The sequence below is a fragment of the Nannobrachium achirus genome (genome assembly GCF_963921795.1).
Source record: "Nannobrachium achirus genome assembly, chromosome: 24".
NCBI lineage: Eukaryota > Metazoa > Chordata > Actinopteri > Myctophiformes > Myctophidae > Nannobrachium > Nannobrachium achirus.
This window is the reverse complement of record NC_137831.1, coordinates 30,269,305-30,288,108: the sequence shown is the minus strand read 5'-3', so window position 1 is coordinate 30,288,108 and position 18,804 is coordinate 30,269,305. Positions and strand designations below refer to the sequence as shown.

Below are 18,804 nucleotides of genomic sequence, written 5' to 3'. Positions count from 1 at the left end.
GCCGGAAACCGCGTCATAAAAAAAAAGTAAACAGACTGTCCTGGCTCCAGTGGCGTCAGTTCAGAACAAGCTAAGGTATGGCAACATGACTGGTGTCACCAGGCATGTTGCCATACCTTAGCAACAGGCACGATGAAAAGTACATTTTTATTATTTCCCCCTGGAGCCAAGGTATGGCAGCTGCATACCCCTGCCATACCCAATTGACGCCCCTGCCTGGCTCCGCCTGCTAGCCTTGAGGGATTATATTGTTTTTTTTGTTAGTAGAGAGAGAGAGAGAGAGAGAGAGAGACACGTTGGTAAAAGCGATCATTTTGTCGGAAATCAGTTGTTTTATCGTATTAGTAGTATAGTAATTGTAGTAGGTAGTAGTATTTAGCAGTACTAGAATATTGAGATGTATTAGGCCAAGTACTAGGCCCTGCTCAGTATCAATCCGCCGAAGCAAAGCGACCATCCCCCACCACCCCACGGCCGGGGTCGCAGACAGCAGCAGATCCACGGAAGGAAAGTTTCGACAACAAACTTTAGGATTACAACCTACCCGCGTTGGTGACCCAGCAGCGCCCACGAATGGTGGTGGTGGTCGTGATGATGATGATGAAGAAGAAGAGAAAAAGATTCCTGTAGTGTAGCCGTTGGCTTTGAAGAGAAACATATTCCATTTCTTGGCGCCGTTGGTCGCGAAGAACCGGGTCAAAAAGTGGATCTAGAGCCTCCTGATATCCCGATATGGACTCGGAGACCCCCGCCGTACCTGACACTCCTGAGAGTGAGACCCCCGTGCTGGATGGATCCCTATAACACTACATCTTCGGCGCAGCAGAGAGCCCGCCGTGACCGCCGCCACCCATTCAACAGCCAGACGTACAGAGGCAGAGACTCACTGGACGATGGCCATGATTCTACTGTCCAAAGTGGTAAGACTTAAATCCAGTGCATCTGCATGTATGTATACTGTATGTGATAACATCGCTTCAGGCGTTCTTTCCACCGCATCCGTGATGAAGCCTGCAGGCTCAAGCCTCAAGCCGAGGCTTGTCAATCAGACCATGGTCTGAGTGATCTCTATTGCGAATAAACCAGTGGGATCCGGTCTAGAGCCCGCCTACTGCATCCGGCTATTTACACGTACACATACATGCAAGAAATGTTTCCGTATCCGGACCGGATCAGCAATTTGATCCTAGCATAGAGTTAGGATCCAAGTGCATGCGTTTGTTTTTGTCGCTATACAGGACACACGTGGAGTTCCTATCACGCGCGTGCACGTACTGCGTGTAGTGTACGGTGCACTGCACAGCTACTAGGATTTTTTAATTGATGGGAATTTAGGATTTATTGGCTTAGTTTGTGTGTGCGTGCGTACGATGCGTGTGTGTGTGTGAGAGAGGGAGAGGTTTCTTTTTACGTGTGGTGCACGTGGGGCACGTGCACGTACTATGCACGTACGGTGGGCGCCCCGCACCCACCTCGCTATGTCGTCGTCATCATCATCATCATCATCATCAGTAGCTGATGTAACATCATCATGATGTAACATCAGTAACACCGCTGATGATGATGATGTAGCCTTTCAATTCAATTCTATTCAAAGGAGCTTTATTGGCATGAGAAAACAGTTTACATTGCCAAAGCAAGTGTTATAAATAAAAACAGTTGAAAATGGGGAAGATAGCCTATATACAGTTGGAGGGAGTACAGCTTTGTGTAAACGGAGCTATGTTGCATTGTGCCATTATATATATACATACAGGGTATAAAGGGCATTTCACTGTGACAGTAAATGCATGGTAACTATTTACTATATCTGCATTTTATGTATTACATATGAACTTATTGTAAGTCATTTGCTAAATGTCAAAATTGTAAATTGATTTGTTTACATATAAACTTTTTGATATTTTCCTGGCTATAATTTTAGATGATGAGTCGACGATGATGAGCCTACTTCTTCATTGCCACATCATAGTCGTCCAAGGACAAGGATAGGTAAAGAACAAAACACTTTTTTCTGTAAATCAGACTTAGCACCAGGCACATGCTCACATAGATATCAAAGGGGGCTTGAGCCCCTGACTTTTATCCATCTGTAAAAAGTGCCCTCTCCAGACCATGAATGCTGTTTTTACTATATATATTTTTATATATATTTGTGTGGTAAGCAGGGAAGTGCATAGAATGTTAGAGAGGCAGGGGTTGAAATTTCTAAAACGGCCTTCTGATGAAAATAGTAGGCTCCTCCACGCATTCTGCTGTGACGCGTTGTGAGCTTGGAGGTGTACTACTTTTCATGTATTTTATAGTAATTATGTATTTGTATAATTTACAGATCGACCATGGGCTTGTGTACGTGGTAGGGGTGCAGAGTTCAGCAGACCCGGCGGAGCCCTTCCGGAGGAGCCTGGCTGGAGTGAAACAGAATGGAGCCCCACACACACACACATACACACACACACACACACACGCACACGCACACGCACGTGCACGCGCGCACACACACACACACACACTCTGTAGACATGTAGTGGTTGAGGCCTGTGTAAGGACGGGTAGGCCCCAACCTTTTTCCATTTGCAGTATTACAATTGAGTTCTAGTGTCTAAAATGTTGTGTTATATTTTATTTTTTTATTTTCATCAATCATTTGTACTGTACTTCAACCTAAAAAGTGTGAGATAAAGAAAACCCTGAAAGCTGAAGCAGGATTCAGGCTGAAAAGCTCATGTCACTGTCAATGTTCTGCACTGCGCTTACTGCTCTTACACACTAAAAGTGTGTAAAAAAAAAAAACACTTGTTTTTATTTTTTTGAATTTGTTTGTAAACAACCACTGATCATACGTGTGATGTTACTGAAGCCAGCAATAAAAGGCTAAAGAGAGATTTCTGCCTGAAAATGTCTCCTTCACAAATATGCATTTTTCTCAGCTTTATGTTCTCAAAGAGCTGTTTTTTAGGCCATATTCTGCAGCCTCTAGCTAATGAATAGAACATGATAAAAACACGAAATCTTTTTCTGTTGCAAAGTAGACATTCTATTCTTCGTTGCCATATAATTGTTGTCTTTATAGTCAAAGCCAATTTTCTCCAGTAGGCCTTCAAAGATGAGCGACAATTCTCAAATTTAGCTGGCAGTGGATGGAGCTTTTTGTTAAATTCTGTGGCAGTAAAAGAGTTAATGATCAAATACGCATAAACTAAAGGTGTCAAATAATTGTATTGGAGTAAAACGTTGTTGGCTAGGATAGGTTCACTAGGCAAAAAACAAGGTTTGCGGTTGTGTAGACTAAATTAAATCTCTCCATAAACTCCATCTCCTGCTCAGCAGACACCCAAAATGTACCAACATTAGTATTTGTGAGCCCCCTGCTGGGGCTGCTGTCAGAAATCACACCTCAGAGATCCCATAATTTCTCCCCTGTGGGAGGGAATAGATCCCCCCCTCTATTACTGAATAGTTTCAGCTCAGTAGCAAGTCAGTAATTGAGAGGGGGATTATTTTCGGTGGCTCCCCCACCGAAAATGTTTGTGTTTTTGTTTTTTGTTTTCTCTTTGTTTCTTCTTTTTGGATCCGGCCAGATACGGGCATCTTTGAATGACACCTTCTCCCTGTGATTTGGCTGCCCTTAGTGGGTGTGGCCCTTGCTTATGCCAGGAACCGGCCCTGGGTTTCAGAACTGTCCACAGCCTTCCTCAGAGACAGAGTGGAAAGACAAAAAGGGTGCCATGCTATCTTACAATGAGCATTAGAACCAATAACAGTATATGAAGATAGTTTGGAAATGGTTGAACAGGTCCTTTAATTACAGTAAAGTTGTCGGGAGGGTTAAACTTGGCCATCTTCACCGCTTGACTTCTGACACCATGACCGATATAATAACTCACTCGTGGCAACGTATACTTTAACTACAGAGGTTGTTTATTAACGCTCCTCATAACACATGTTGCATCTGCTGTTGTGTATAGCAACCAACTAATGCTTCCGCTGCGTGCACCGCTCAGTAGAGTCTCTTAAAGAGACACACACACTTGTACTGCAATGTTCATTCACATGACAGATACATTTATTAAAACGACTAGCACCACTCAATGTGGCCACATTAAGCTGTAGCTGCATGAATCCATAAATATTGTGCCTTCTCTGAAAAAAGTACAGGAGCAGGTGGAACATAAGGAAGCGATGGCGGTGACACAATGCAACACTCCTGGTGGAATTTAGCAAAATGTTTTCCAAAAATGTTCAACTAGCAGTCAATCAGTAATAGTGAAAATAGCAGATCTGCAAGCTCGCAACACCTCACATTGTGAGTTGTGATCTGTTATTTTCACTATATTTGAATAAGGCTTTTATTTAATGACTGTTTGAACGGTTTTGAAATATAAATATGAAGTGCTTCAGGACCAAAGAGGCACCATGTTACACAACCCCCTTCAACAACAATCCATATTTCTACTTTAAAAAATAACTTTGTTTGATCTTTCACTATTTGTATCTTTCTTATTCAATGTAGAACATGTGCACCATCTATTGGACATATTGTAGAACTACACCACCTGACCTACTACAATAAACATCATGCCAATGGAAACAGTGAGTGACTGTTTATGGCTTTTTATCCTGTATATATTATATCTATTTATTTCCCCTTTATATTATGTCTAAGAGATCAATTGAGTAAATGTAAATGTGTATCAATGGGTGACAGAGTGAAGACACGTGATCCTGAACACAATGGAGCAACTTCAACTTCCTGTTAAGTCAGATGAGGACTGTCCAGGTAACAATGGCATTTGAAAAGAAAGAATACATTACCCTATCTTATGTTTTAAAGAAAATAAGCCTAGTGACACTACTGACTGCTGTGACACATTATTATAAGAAAGAGTTTGATTTTCTTTCAGGAACAGTTAAATGAATTATTCAAAAATGCTGTATAGCTACATAAGTTACATGGATTCATATGAATGTGTGTGTCCCTTGTTCAATGTCTGTATGTGTATTTTATCAGCCCAGAGGTTGTTTTAAATCCTCCTCTGATTTTACAAAGTGCATTAATTTGTGTTAGTCATGTAAAACTGAAGTTATTGCATTTACTTGTTGTCTCTGAAAGTTTGTAACATTTGATGGGATAATTTTTACACTCAGCAAATGTTATTAACGCTGATGATTGTATTGTGCAGGTCCTTCAGTGTTACCTGCAGTTCCTCCAACTCAAGTCAACGCCCAGAGTGGAGGCATAGTGATGTATCCTAACATCTCTGGTCACATTGGTGGTTCTGTCAACATCAACATCAATGTCAGCTCCTCATCAGACGGAGACAGAGGTACATATTTTAGTCTGCTCCACAAGAGGAACAATGTAGGCTAATGTGATATTTTCTACTGTAAAGATATGAATGTCATATTGGCATAATGCCATAATGAAGAAAGTCCCATTTCATGATTGTCATGTCCACTCACTGAGTCCACTTCATTATCGTCTTCTCCATATGCAGGATCTGCACAGCCATCCGAAGTCTCAGCTAAGAAGCCTGCCGAGATCAGTAAGAAAGTCTTAATTTACATCATTATCACAATATCACAAAGTGATGACAACACGTGATACATTTGAACAACCCTACAATAAACACTGGGAGTATAGTAGATTGTCACTTGTTATTGCTTAGGGATATTATCCTATAGTCTTCTTGATGGGGGGGGGGGGGGGGGGCAATCTAAATTTGATCAGTTATGATATTATTAGCACTAGCCTTATGAGATGAACAGTCGGCAAAAATACCCAATCTAGGAGCTCACACCGCACAGCATCACCACCGTGATGCGTTGTGAGTTTCTATCTATTTTCAGCAAAGCTATATTTAGTTTAGCCCTTTGGAATCAGGTCAACTAAATTTCAAAGCCACATGAATATGGTCAACTAAGTAGAGTTTAAGCGGTTAACTTGAGAATCACCAACCAGGGACATGCTGGGCCCCTGATTCAGCCCGGGAAAAAGAGTTGGAGAGTCCCTCATTGCGCGCTATAGAGAGAGATCTCTCTCTATAGCGCTGCTGCTACTCAAAGATTTCAGATCATGACAAGTGACAAGCCAGTGGGCCAATTACTATACATGAGTTATATTTCGTTGTTGTCGGGTGGAAACCTTGTATGTCCAAAACCGTTTGTTTTGTATTTATCATTTTAAAAATGATTTAAACTAGTGAAAACAGCCGATCTACAAGCACACAACGCCTCAAACCGCGAGGCGTTGTATGATGAAAAATGCATACATTTGAAACTTGGAGATACAAGGTTTCTGCCCGACAGTGACGATTTACTTTGTTGGCCGCCCAGCCCCCAAAATGGAACGAAGGCCGACATTTTATTTTGGACCGGCCGGTAATGAACCGACTGTTCGGGAGTTGTCCCGCTTTTCCCAATGGCCAGCACGTCCCTGTCACCAACCCTTATCATTTGTGTTCCATAATTACCATAACATGCCCTTAATGATGTCCTTTTTTCTTTTGTCCTTTAGAAATTCCTGCTGCTGTGTATCAACAACGATTCAAGTCTAAACTGAGGGAGAAGTTTCAGGTTTTGTATACAAAAAAAGGGAAACAAACATTTCTGAATGACATTTTCTCAGACATCTATGTCACAAAGGGTGGGTGTGGCGAGGTCAATAAAGAACATGAGGTCAGACAGATTGCACCAGCATCCATGCAACCAGCAGAACCAGACAAGATCATCAGCATGGGGGACATGTTCAAAACATTACCTGGAGAAAAGGGCCCAATCAGAACAGTGATGACGAAAGGAGTGGCTGGCATTGGTAAAACAGTCTTAGCAAATAAGCGTGCTCTGGACTGGGCAGAAGACAAAGCCGACCAGAATGTCCAATTCATGTTTCCATTCACTTTCCGAGAGCTGAATAGGAAGAAGGACGAGGTTTTCAGCTTGATGGAGCTTCTTCATCAGTACTTTGGTGAAACCAAGATGGAAGAAATCTGTGGCCCCGACGGGTCCGGAGTTATGATCACCCTTGATGGGTTGGATGAAAGTCGGCTTCCTTTAAGCTTCAAGGACAATGAGATCTTGACCGATGTCACAAAGCCGGCCTCCATGGATGTGTTGGTGACAAACCTCATCATGGGGAACCTGCTACCCTCTGCTCAACTCTGGATAACCACTCGACCTGCAGCAGCCGATCAGAAGATAACTGATTATGTTCACAGGATGACAGAGGTCAAAGGCTTCACCGATGCTCAAAAAGAAGAGTATTTCATGAAGAGATTCAGTGATAAGAATGTGGCCAAAACAATCTTGTCACAAATCAAGGAATCCCTAAGCCTCTACATCTTGTGCCACATCCCAGTCTTCTGCTCTATCATTGCTACTGTTCTGGAGAATGCGTTAAGAAAAGGAGAACAGTATGAGAAAGGGGCAACACCTAACACCCTGGCTGCGATGTTTATCCACTTCACAGTGGATCAATCCAAAAAGAAAGATGAAAAGTATACCAACAGCAACCAGAACAGCGATATCATTCTGTCTCTGGGAAAAATGGCCTTTGACCAGCTAGAAAATGGCAACCTGATCTTCACAAAAGAAGACCTGAAAAAGTATGGCATTGATATCAGAGATGCTGCTGTGTGCTCAGGGATTTTCACAAATATCGTGAAAGAGGAGTATGGGCTATACGAGGACCAGACGTTCTGCTTTGTCCATCTGAGTGTTCAAGAGTTTCTGGCTGCTCTTTATGCCTATGTTTCATTCATCAACAAAGGTGACAACGTACTGTCAACCTCCAAGTTGCCAAAGCTATTCAGAGACAAGGAAGAGCACTTCTACCAGAGTGCTGTAGACAAGTCCTTAAAGAGTCCCAATGGCCACCTGGACTTGTTCCTGCGTTTTTTGCTGGGCCTCTCATTGGAGACCAATCAGACTCTCTTACAACGACTGCTTGATGTGAAGACTGGAGATAGGTCCAAGGCCAATAAGAAGACCATTGAGTACATCAAGAAGATGATCAGGAAGAATCCCTCCCAAGAGAGAAGCATCAATCTATTCCACTGTCTAAACGAGCTGAATGACCATTCTCTAGTGGAGGAGATCCAACAGTCCATGAGTTCAGGAAGTCTCTCCACAGACAAGCTCTCTCCTGCGCAGTGGTCAGCTCTAGTCTTCATCTTGCTGTCATCAGAAAAGGAACTGGACGTATTTGACCTGAAGAAATACTCTGCCTCAGAGAAGTGTCTTCTGAGGCTGTTGCCAGTTGTCAAAGCCTCCAAGACAGCCCTGTGAGTGGACTGATAATAACTGATTAGATTCAAGATTATGTTTATTATTATTTATTTTTTAATAAAAAATCATAAATCCTTTTTTTCAGACTGAGTGGCTGTAACCTTTCAGGGAGATGTTGTAAGGAGTTATCGTCAGTTCTCAGCTCCAGCTTCCGTTTGAGAGAAATTGACCTCAGTAACAACGATCTACAAGATAGCGGAGTGGATCTGCTCTCTGCTGGACTGGCTAGTAAAGACTGTATACTGGAAACTCTCAGGTCAGTAAGCAGGTGCACTGATAGTAACTAGTTAGATTCAATATCATGTGATCAAATATTATGATCACGTGTGTGTGCTGAGATTGAATGTTGGTAGTATTAGACTGCAGGGCACAGACACAATTTGCACAATACACAACACACTGCAATACACAGAAAACACAACACAGTACAATATACCACACCACACAACAGGAAATAGGTCTAATGTAAAAAAAGAAGACCATTGAGTGCTACACTACAAGCAAATACACAGCCATCATAGTAAACATGTCAGTGTAGAGAAGGCAATGTTTATGTACTCAAGGTGAAATAAATTAAAGATTAAAGGTGTATATTGTTACATTTCATAATATGAGTGGTTTTGGTTCCTGCCAATTCCTCATTATTTCAGCAGCAATAATAACACTAAAAGAAGATAATTAAGACTCATAACTGTAGTAAAGACAAAGGCAAATAAAATGAAATAAAGTAACATGTACATTCATCATGACACACTGAGGTACTTCTTCTGTGTGCATGGGTCTTACTTTAAATATTATATGCATATTTGTGTCCGAGGCTGGAGGAACCGTCCTAATGTCGGCAATTTTAAAAGTCAGAAAACGCGAAAACAAGAGTGATTTAGTTTTGTCTTTGTTTTTCGTTTTTTTTTATATAAACACAGTTTGAATATATTAGAGGGTTTTCATTCCATAAGATATCTTTGTTAAGGTCGCTAAATGGCAACATTAGTGTAGCAAAGTTGCCTTGCTTTGGGAGAGTTTTACTGCTGTTTTAGGAGGCGGAGAACAGAGCTCTTTAGATTTGCATAGCGATTTCACGGGAGCGCGATTGGTCTAAGGAATGCATTGTCTCGTATTTCAGCACGCCCATACAGCGTGCTATCTGCTTGTAAACAGTCTACACTGTAACTAACTTTATCTCGCTAATGTTAACGGTTTGCTGAAGACAGTATTCTGGAAGGATGTATTTTTTTTTATGTACAGCCGAAAGGGTGCGCAGCCGTTCCTGCCTCGTAAGGGCTCATTGGTGACATAGCGTCAAGCGTCTCCTCCTCCTCCTCACGGTTTATTAATTGTCTTTAAGCATTAAATAAATAAACTGCTGAGAGACTCTGAACTCACTTACTCAGCGTTTACATTACAAATCATAGTAGGCTTCTGCTTAACACAGTAGCCTACAACCAAAAAAAGAAGAAAAAGAAAAGAAAAGCTGCCTTCTCTGTCCTGCGGGAAAAAACACAGATCTTCTCGTAATGGACAGCGTATCTCACATCTCAGCCTCTCGTCTGTGGTAAAAAATAAAACCCCACCGCTCACGAACGCTTCTTACCCTTTGTGAACATTCTGTCCAAAAAGTAAAGGTCCTATACACCTCTCTCAACTGTTTACCTTTCAAGCGTGGAAGAAAATCCAATCAGCGTGTTGAAATAAAGAGTTTATATCGCTCATTTTGTCAGCCGGTGCATTATTTTCCCCACTAGTATTCGTTGTGTCTATACCACGTGACCAGGGTAGGTAGCGTGTCTAAAAACAAAGGACCGGCTGACAAAATTAGCGATATAAACTTTATTTCAACAAGCTGCTTCGATTTTCTTCCACGCTTATGAAGTAAACAGATGAGAGACCGGCATAGGACCTTTACTTTTTGGATATAATGTTCACAAAAGGCAAGAAGCGTTCGAGAACGGCGGGGCTTTATGTTTTACTACAGACGAGTGGCCGACCTGCGAGATACGCTATAGCGTTAGCGCTGGCTGTTTATTATGAGAAGCTGCAGCCCATGAACGGACACGTTTCTCCGTTCTGTGTCCGAGCTAGAGTGCCCTAAAAAGTGTGTTTTGCAAGCCCGCCCGCCGCTTCCCACGTTCTTACTACAAAACGGGCTGCAAAAGTGCTCTGTGTTGCTAATGCTCCCAAGAAATAAAACGTGTAAATCAATTGATCCAAACTGTAGAAGACCGTGCTTCTGCTTTAGCTGTCTGCTTTATAGTCCAGTAATTTTAGGCCAAAATTAGGCTAAACCTAAAACAAATTGCAATAGTAGCAAACTCAACTGATTTTGTATCCTCAATATGTCCTTGGTGAGAGAAAAAAAGTCCCAAGGAAAACGACCTACCTACCTTCACTTACTATAGTACTATTGCAATTTGTTTTAGGTTTTTTCATATAATGACTGGACTATTAGCTGTGTACAGCAGATGCTCCGCACGCTTCGTAGCCGATGTTAAAGAGTACACTGTAAACACTTTCTTTTGTAATAGACTTACACTGTTAAAACCTTTTCTTTTGTAATACACTATTTTAGTGAAAAATAAAAACTACAAAAAGGAGAAAATGACAGGATGAGCATATAAGGAGGGGAGGAGGTAGAAAAGACCACTGGCCACTATTTGTGACATGGCTGCAAGCACTATAGCACAATATATTACCACAGGTCTACTACTAAATAGTAGTTTTAAATAATTGTAGTGGAATAAAAGTACATTTGAAGTTGACAGCTATACCACTGTGGGTGTGGTTTGACTTGGGGGGAGTGATTTAGGGGTGTAGGTAAGTACCTATTGTCCCTCCCATTGTCACACCCACTTCTGGCTACCTAGAGGTGTCAAAAATGTTCCTTGCATTCAAATGGCATTTTAAGCACTTTGGGTTTTATGGTGCAACAAGTTTAAAATGTCCATAACTTCTTCAAATATGCTCCAATTTCAACAAATGATACATCATATGAAAGCTTAGATTCTGTACTTGGATAATCTGTACAAAAAAGAAAAATGACCAATGCAGACATAAGGAACAAAGTACCAGACCTAGTCACATTTGTACAGTATGTGACAGTATTGGATGTGAGGGGGCTAGAAGTGTTACTGTAAATAGTAATAAAGAAACTGCTGGCTTATTGTGTCTAAGAAGACATATTTAGCTACTTGTACGCAAATGAAAACATTTTAAGGCTCACCTTTTCTTTTCTCTAATTACAATCTAAAATATGAACCCTTTTCTAAAAAAAACTAAGTTGTCCTTCAACTGGTCAGATTCAAGATTGTTATTTTATTTTAATAGAACATAAAATACAATTATCATTCTTTTTCTTTCTCCAGGCTGAGTGGCTGTAACCTTTCAGAGAGATGTTGTAAGGAGTTATCGTCAGTTCTCAGCTCCAGCTTGAGTTTGAGAGAGATTGACCTCAGTAACAACGATCTACAGGATAGTGGCGTGGATCTGCTTTCTACTGGACTGGCGAGTAAGCACTGTATACTGGAAACTCTCAGGTCAGTAAGTATCATGTGATCATATTTTATGCTCACATATTTGTGCTGAGATTGAATGTTGGGAGTATTAGACTGCCGGGCAAAATCTGCACAATACACAACACACTGCAATACACAAAATACACAACACACAATACACAGCCATCATAGGAACATGTCAGTGTAGAGGAGGCAATGTTTATGTACTCCAGATGAAATAATTCAAAGATTAAAGATAAATGTGTACATCTCATAGTACGAGTGGTTTTGGTTCTTGCCACTTCCTCATTATTATAGCAGAAATAATAACACTAACAAAGATATTTAAGAATTTTAACTGTATTAAAGTCAAAGGTAAAGAAAAATAAAGTGCACATTCATCATAACCCACTCTGAGGTAATTAAATATTCTGTGTGCATGGGTGTGTGTGCTTTTATCACAGCTCACAGTCAAAGGTCACACACAGCATGGCCTTGCGACAGGTAGAACAAGTCAACAGGCATTTAACTACTGCACTACTCTCTCTCTCTCTCTCTCTCTCTGTGTGTGTGTGTGTGTGTGTGTGTGTGTGTGTGTGTGTGTGTGTGTGTGTGTGTGTGTGTGTGTGTGTGTGTGTGTGTGTGTGTGTGTGTGTGTGTGTGTGTGTGTGTGTGTGTGTGTGTGTATAGTTTGTCAGGCTGTGGGGTCACAGAAAAAGGCTGTTCTTCCCTCGACTCAGCTCTGACCTCCAACCCCTCCCATTTGAAAGCGTTGACCATCAGCTACAACCATCCAGGAGAGCGAGGAGCGGCGCTACTGTCTGCTAGACAGAAGGATCCTCACTGCAGCCTTGAGACGCTTAGGTATGGAGGCACTTGATTCCACTCAGTGTCAATATGCTCTAGTAGGTTTACAGTACACTATAACTGTGATCGTGTACAGTATAGTATTGTTTAATGTTTAATAGAGTGAAATCCTTATCATATTGTTTTATTGTCAAAGGGAAAATACAGGCCTGACTATATTTCTCCCTCTCCCACAGTGTTCACCATGCTGGAGAGTGTAGGCTGACACCAGGTTTGAGGAAGTGGACATTAAGTAAGTGTGTATTCTGTTTTATTCATTGAATCGAAACAGCACATATCCAGCAATTACATCCAGTCAGAGGTTTCAGTTAATTGTAGGAAAGTAGTAGGAATGGTAGCATAGGGTTGTAGGACGTAGGATAGGATATCATATTATTTATACTTTGTAAACTGGTGCTGTATTGTATCTTGTTCTCCCATCAGATGACAGTCATTCATTGAAGATATTCAATATCTCGATTACTGAAAAATCCCCCATCATTCAATACCAAATGTTGATATCTAAAGATTGAATGTTATGAGCATGCAGTAAAAAATTGAGAAGCAACACATTCTGCCGTCATACAGCACAGTAGCGCAATAGGCTTGAGGGTGAAACACAGCTTCACAGTAAAAGTAAAAATGGGTTATAGGTTCCAAGTGGTTCCATTTGTACACTCTCAGATCAGTAGTGTTACACTGAATTGTGGTATTTGCTTTTAAAAATAACAAGTATTCAAAAGTACAAATTACAAAGTACAATTTCTTTTTAACATCAACGCATTTCTGTAGTGAATAAAACTTAAACCAGTCCAGACTGATATCCAGGCAGCGTATGATGAATCTCCATGCTTAAGATAAGTATAAGTATATAAGTCTGTTCCCCTGCCTGTCCGTTCGCCTGGAGTTTTACATTACATCTCTCAATATGAATGGGTAATTCCTGGGCAAAAGTCGGGCGAAAGTTGTGCGAGCACCTGGCGAAATATCTGTCTTGCTTTTGGCGAGCGGGTTGTATTCTATGAGAGTAGGGACCCTATTTTTGTCCATGCCTTACCCCTTATCCGTAAACTCTTTTGCCATTTTTTACTATTTTGAGAAAAGAAAAAAAAAAAAAAAATTAAAATAGTTGATCTACAAGCTCACAATGTGTTGGTGTAGATCAGCTATTTGAAGTATTTAAAAATGTTTCAAATATAGTAAAAAAAAAAAAAGGCAAAGACGTTTAGGGATAAGGGGTAAGGCATGGACTGGAAATCTTCAAAATTGTATTCAAAAAATGTAAAAAATGTCACAGATGCTTCTCGGTTTCATAGGCTTTCCGGGCCTTAATGGGTTAATGGGCAACTGAGCACTGAGATGAAATGGAATGTGCTCAATCTGCTTTGATTTGTATTAGTTGAATGTGTCCATTAAAACCAGTAAAGCATCTGTCATTTTATTTTTAAGCCTTATAATAGCACATTGGTTCTCAAAGTGGGGTCCAGGGACCTCCAGGGGTCCTTGGGGGAGTACCAGGGGGTCCCATGAAAGATAAGTCAATGTAGCGTCACAATCAATTCAACCATGTTTTATACTTAAAAAATAGCAGATACTACTTAAAAAATAGCAGATATACAAGCTCACAGCGTGGCACCAAGTGACGCACTATGAGCTTGTAGATCTGCTATTTCTGAAATGTGTTCAAATCTTTGAATATATAATATACATATATTTAAGCAATAAATAAAATTCTTTGCTACTGGAATACGTGGTCACATTCATAATGCCACTGCTATGCTCCATAGCATTGCTTCCCAAACTGGAGGACCACAGTAATTATTTTGGGGGGTCCACAGATGATTGATTCAATAGTGCTTAAGTGGTGAATGTGTGTTTTGTAATAATAAAAAGGTAATCAAATTTTACAAAGTAACTAGAAGGCCTAACTAAAGTTTTGAAATAATTGCTATGCAGTAAATTACAATATTTTCCCCTGAGACATAGTGGAGTAAAAGCAAAATAATAATAACATTATATTTATTTATTTGTCTATTTATTTATTTATTTATTTGTTACTAAAACAGTGATTGTTCTTTGGTTAAATATTTAAATCTGCTATTTACAAATACTGCTGTAAATTAACAGAGGTCAAAGGCTTCACTGATGCTCAGAAGGAGTGTACAATACTGCTGTGGTTAATTAATGTTTTTAATTATTAATGTAAATGCAAATAACTAGTAACTAACGTTATTTAACATTTAAAATAAAAATAAAAACGTATTAAGTAAAATGGGAGTAGGCCTACCTAAGTAAAGTACATGTACCTCCATATTATACATACAGTACTTGTGTAAATGTATTTAGTTACTTTCCACCACTGCATGAGATAGGGTCCATTTGGTTACACTTGTACCCTCTCAAGGTCAAATGTGACATGCTTATTTCTCATCTAACTCTTAATGTGGTGATGTGTCATTCATACAGGTTGGTTTTATTCATGGTGAAAACTCAAATTTGTTTCTGAAAATGTTTTTGTTTATTTCTGCATTATATTCATGTTCTGTGTGGATGAACTCATGACATAAACATCAGTTTTAATTTATCTAAATTAAATACCCAAAATCCACACACAGACATTCAGAGTTATGAATGAGTTAGGGTCCATTGGTTCCAGGTTAGGTTTGGGTTACAACAACGACGACGAGGTGGTTAGGAGATAGGATCAATTTGGTTTAATTTGTACCCTCTGACAGTTAAAAATAGGAGATTCAGAATTATGAATGGGTTATGTTCCATTTGTACCGACTGAGATTTATAACCCGTATAATAATATGCAGGGGTGTCCCACCACATTCTGGGCCCTGGGTACAAGGATTCACTGCGGGCCCCCCATGAATGTACTTCATAAGGGGAGGGGGTTTAACCCATTTAGACTGGGAACGCATTATTACGCATTATTTTGTGCTTTAACTATTGAAAAATAGCAGATATAAAAGCTCAAAGCGGGGCACCGAGTTCCGCTCTGCAAGCTTTTAGATCTGCCTTTTTTGAAAAATCTTTGTGCAAGTCTTTGAATATTTAAAATCCTTCTAAGGTTTGTTGAAAACCTACGTTTCTATTTGAGTGGTGCTCAAACTTTTTCATGTGAAGGACCCCCAAAATGATATGTATTTGGCCACGGACCCCCATCTCAAAACAATTAGTTCCAGAGACCCCCAGAAGCAAAATTTAAGTTACAAATTATCGCTTAAAAACACATACCGGTATATTCAAAGATGTGCATTTTTCTACAACTTTTCAAAAATAGCAGATCTACAAGCTCGCAGCGCGGCACTCAGTGAGGCGCTGTGAGCTTGTAAATCTATTTTTCAATAGCTAAAGTATAAAATAATTAAGGCCCCCCCCACCTTGGGCCCTCCCCCTTTGTGACGCCCCTGATAATATGGGTTACAGCCATAGAGTATAGAGATAGCCCCACCCCCAGCTATTCATTTCAATGCAAGTTGCTCAGTGGCGTTTTGAAGCATGCAGAAGTATCTAATCCAGGTGCATTGTGGGGGAAATCGGCACATCTAGATGTGCCAAAATGTGTTACGTCGAGACGTAATTACGTCACGAACGTCACTCGGCGTCCATTGAACCCTATTGTAGACCCCTGCGGCACGCTCTTATGCGCGTGCATGTAGTTCCCCCCAGCCTGCTGTTCCAGCTTTGGCTAGTAGAGGCCAGCTGCTTCAATATTTACAACAACCAATCAAATAATTAAATAATAATAAAAAGTGTTTGGGGGCGGGACATAACCATTTACCTCTATGGACATCGCCCCAAAACCTCGCTCAATAGAGAATCTGCAGGCAAAAAGGAGGGGTGGACAACGTCTCATTGAAACAAATGTGTTTTAATGAGATTTCGTTGTTCGAGTCGCGTCGAGCCGCTCGTGTCACGGGCAGGGCGGATGAGCTGTTCGGGTCCATTTTGTTACATTTCCCACTCAGATGTATAAATGGGTTGGTCCATTTGGTTCCATTTGCACCCTCTTGGGGTCCATTTGGTTCAATTTGTACCCTCTTGTAGTTACAAACGGGTTAGGGTCCATAATTGGGTTCAATTTGTACCCTCTGGTAGTTACAAACGGGTTTAGGTCCATTCGGTTAAATGTGTACCCTCTCAGAGTCATGAATTGGTTAGGATCATTTTGGTCTCATTTAAGATGAGGGTCCATTTGGTTCAAATTGTACCCTGTGTCACTTACAAATGGGTGAGGGTCCATTTGATTCAATTTGTACCTATTTAGAGTTACAAATGGGTTTGCATCATTTGGTTACTTTTGTACACATTTGGTTCAATTTGTACCCATTTAGAGTTACAAATGGGTTTGCATCATTTGGTTACTTTTGTACACTCAAGTAAATGGGTTAGTGTGCATTTGGTAAAATGTGTACCCCCCCAGTTATGGGTTAGGGCCCATTTGGTTCCATTTTACCCTCTCAGCGTTAAAAATGGGTTAGCATAATATTCATAGGCTACTTTTTAGAGTTAAATTAACACTGAGGATTATACGGTGTGACATGTACTGTAATATGGAAAATGATGACAATATACAGAAGGTAGTTCTACATTTTCTGGGTGAAAACATAAAAAAAACAAAATAAAATATAGCAGATCTACAAGCTCACAGAGCATCACGGTATGGCGATCTGTGAGCTTGTAGATCGGCTATTTTTGAACAGCTTAAAGTGAACGTTTGGTCACTTTATCATCTAATCAGGCTCTTTTATGAACACCCTGGACAGTTTTTAATTTACTATATTCAGTATTTACATATTTGATGTAAATGTTGCAGGCTCAGGGCCTCTCCACATACACACCCATTGTAACTTCAAACTCCATTTTAACCATGATAGATTCATTGAAACCCATTTTTTTTCTGGTGACTCATACTACCCTCCTAATACGTGAGCAGACCGTGTTTTCTCAATAACCTTTTCATTTATTTTTAATAATTTGTTGGGAAAATGAGAAAAATTAAATACAAAACTAAATTATTACAGTACAGTCAGCTTTGTGTTATGTATCTCATGTATCCTGTGGAGGACAGTCTTCCTGTTTGTGAGAAAAATTAAATACAAAACAAAAAACAGAATTATTATTAATAATAACATCTGTACGTCATTATTACGTTGTATTCGTTTGTAAACTGTTGTTGTGTTGCATCTCGTTCTCTCATCAGGTGCGTGTGAACTCACACTGGATCCAAACACGGCATGCAGCAGGCTCTCTCTGTCTGACAGCAACAGGAAGGTGACATGTGTGGATGAGGATCAGAAGTATCCTCATCACCCAGACAGATTTACATTCTGTGCACAGGTGATGTGTAGAGAGAGTCTGATTGGACGATCTTACTGGGAGGTGGAGTGGAGTGGTAGTTATGTTAAGATAGCAGTGTCATACAGATCAATCAAAAGACAGGGTAGTGGTGATGACTGTGGCTTTGGATGGAATAACAAGTCCTGGTGTCTGGATTGTTATGGTGATGATAACAGTTACAGAGTGTGGCACAATAACAAGTACACTGACCTCCCTGTCAGTCCCTCTGGCTCCAACAGAGTAGGAGTGTATTTGGACTGTCCTGCCGGCACTCTGTCCTTCTACAGAGTAGTGTTGTTTGACTCACTGACACACATACACACCGTCCAGTCCAGGTTCACTGAACCACTCTACGCTGGGTTCTGGTGCTTCCTTGGAGCCTCAGTGTCTCTGTGTCAGAGAGAGGAGCAGCAGCAGGAGGAGGAGGGTTAGGTTAGGGTTACCATGACAACGATGATGAGGTGGTTAGGAGTTAGGGTTACAAAACCCTCTGACAAAATGGTTAGGGTCAATTTGGTTTAATTTGCACCCTCTGACAAATGGGTTAGGATCAATTTGGTTTCAATGTGTACCCTCTTACAAATGCGTTAGGGTCCATTTGGTTTAATTTGCACCCTCTGACATTTACAAATAGGTTAGGATGAATTTGGTTTAATTTATGCACTCTGACAAATGTGTTAGGGTCCATTTGGTTTAATCTGCACCCTCTGACATTTACAAATAGGTTAGGATGAATTTGGTTTAATTTGTACCCTCTGACAAATGCGTTAGGGTCCATTTGGTTTAATTTGCAACCTCTGACAGATGGGTTAGGGTCAATTTGGTTTCATTTGCA

The 18,804-nt window shown here is 40.5% G+C and overlaps 1 protein-coding gene across 1 annotated transcript; it reads left to right on the top strand.

Annotated features, from left to right (window-relative positions):
- Positions 1-732: 732 nt before the first annotated feature.
- Positions 733-18,401, top strand: LOC308280208 (NACHT, LRR and PYD domains-containing protein 3-like; the record flags this gene model as incomplete). Its single annotated transcript, XM_080720471.1, has 9 exons — positions 733-772; positions 5,184-5,327; positions 6,629-8,282; positions 8,372-8,542; positions 11,646-11,816; positions 12,465-12,638; positions 12,818-12,837; positions 17,833-17,929; positions 18,191-18,401. The coding sequence occupies 9 exons, from the start codon at positions 733-735 to the stop codon at positions 18,399-18,401; spliced, it is 2,682 nt and encodes an 893-aa protein (XP_080576597.1).
- Between the last annotated feature and the right edge of the window lie 403 nt (positions 18,402-18,804).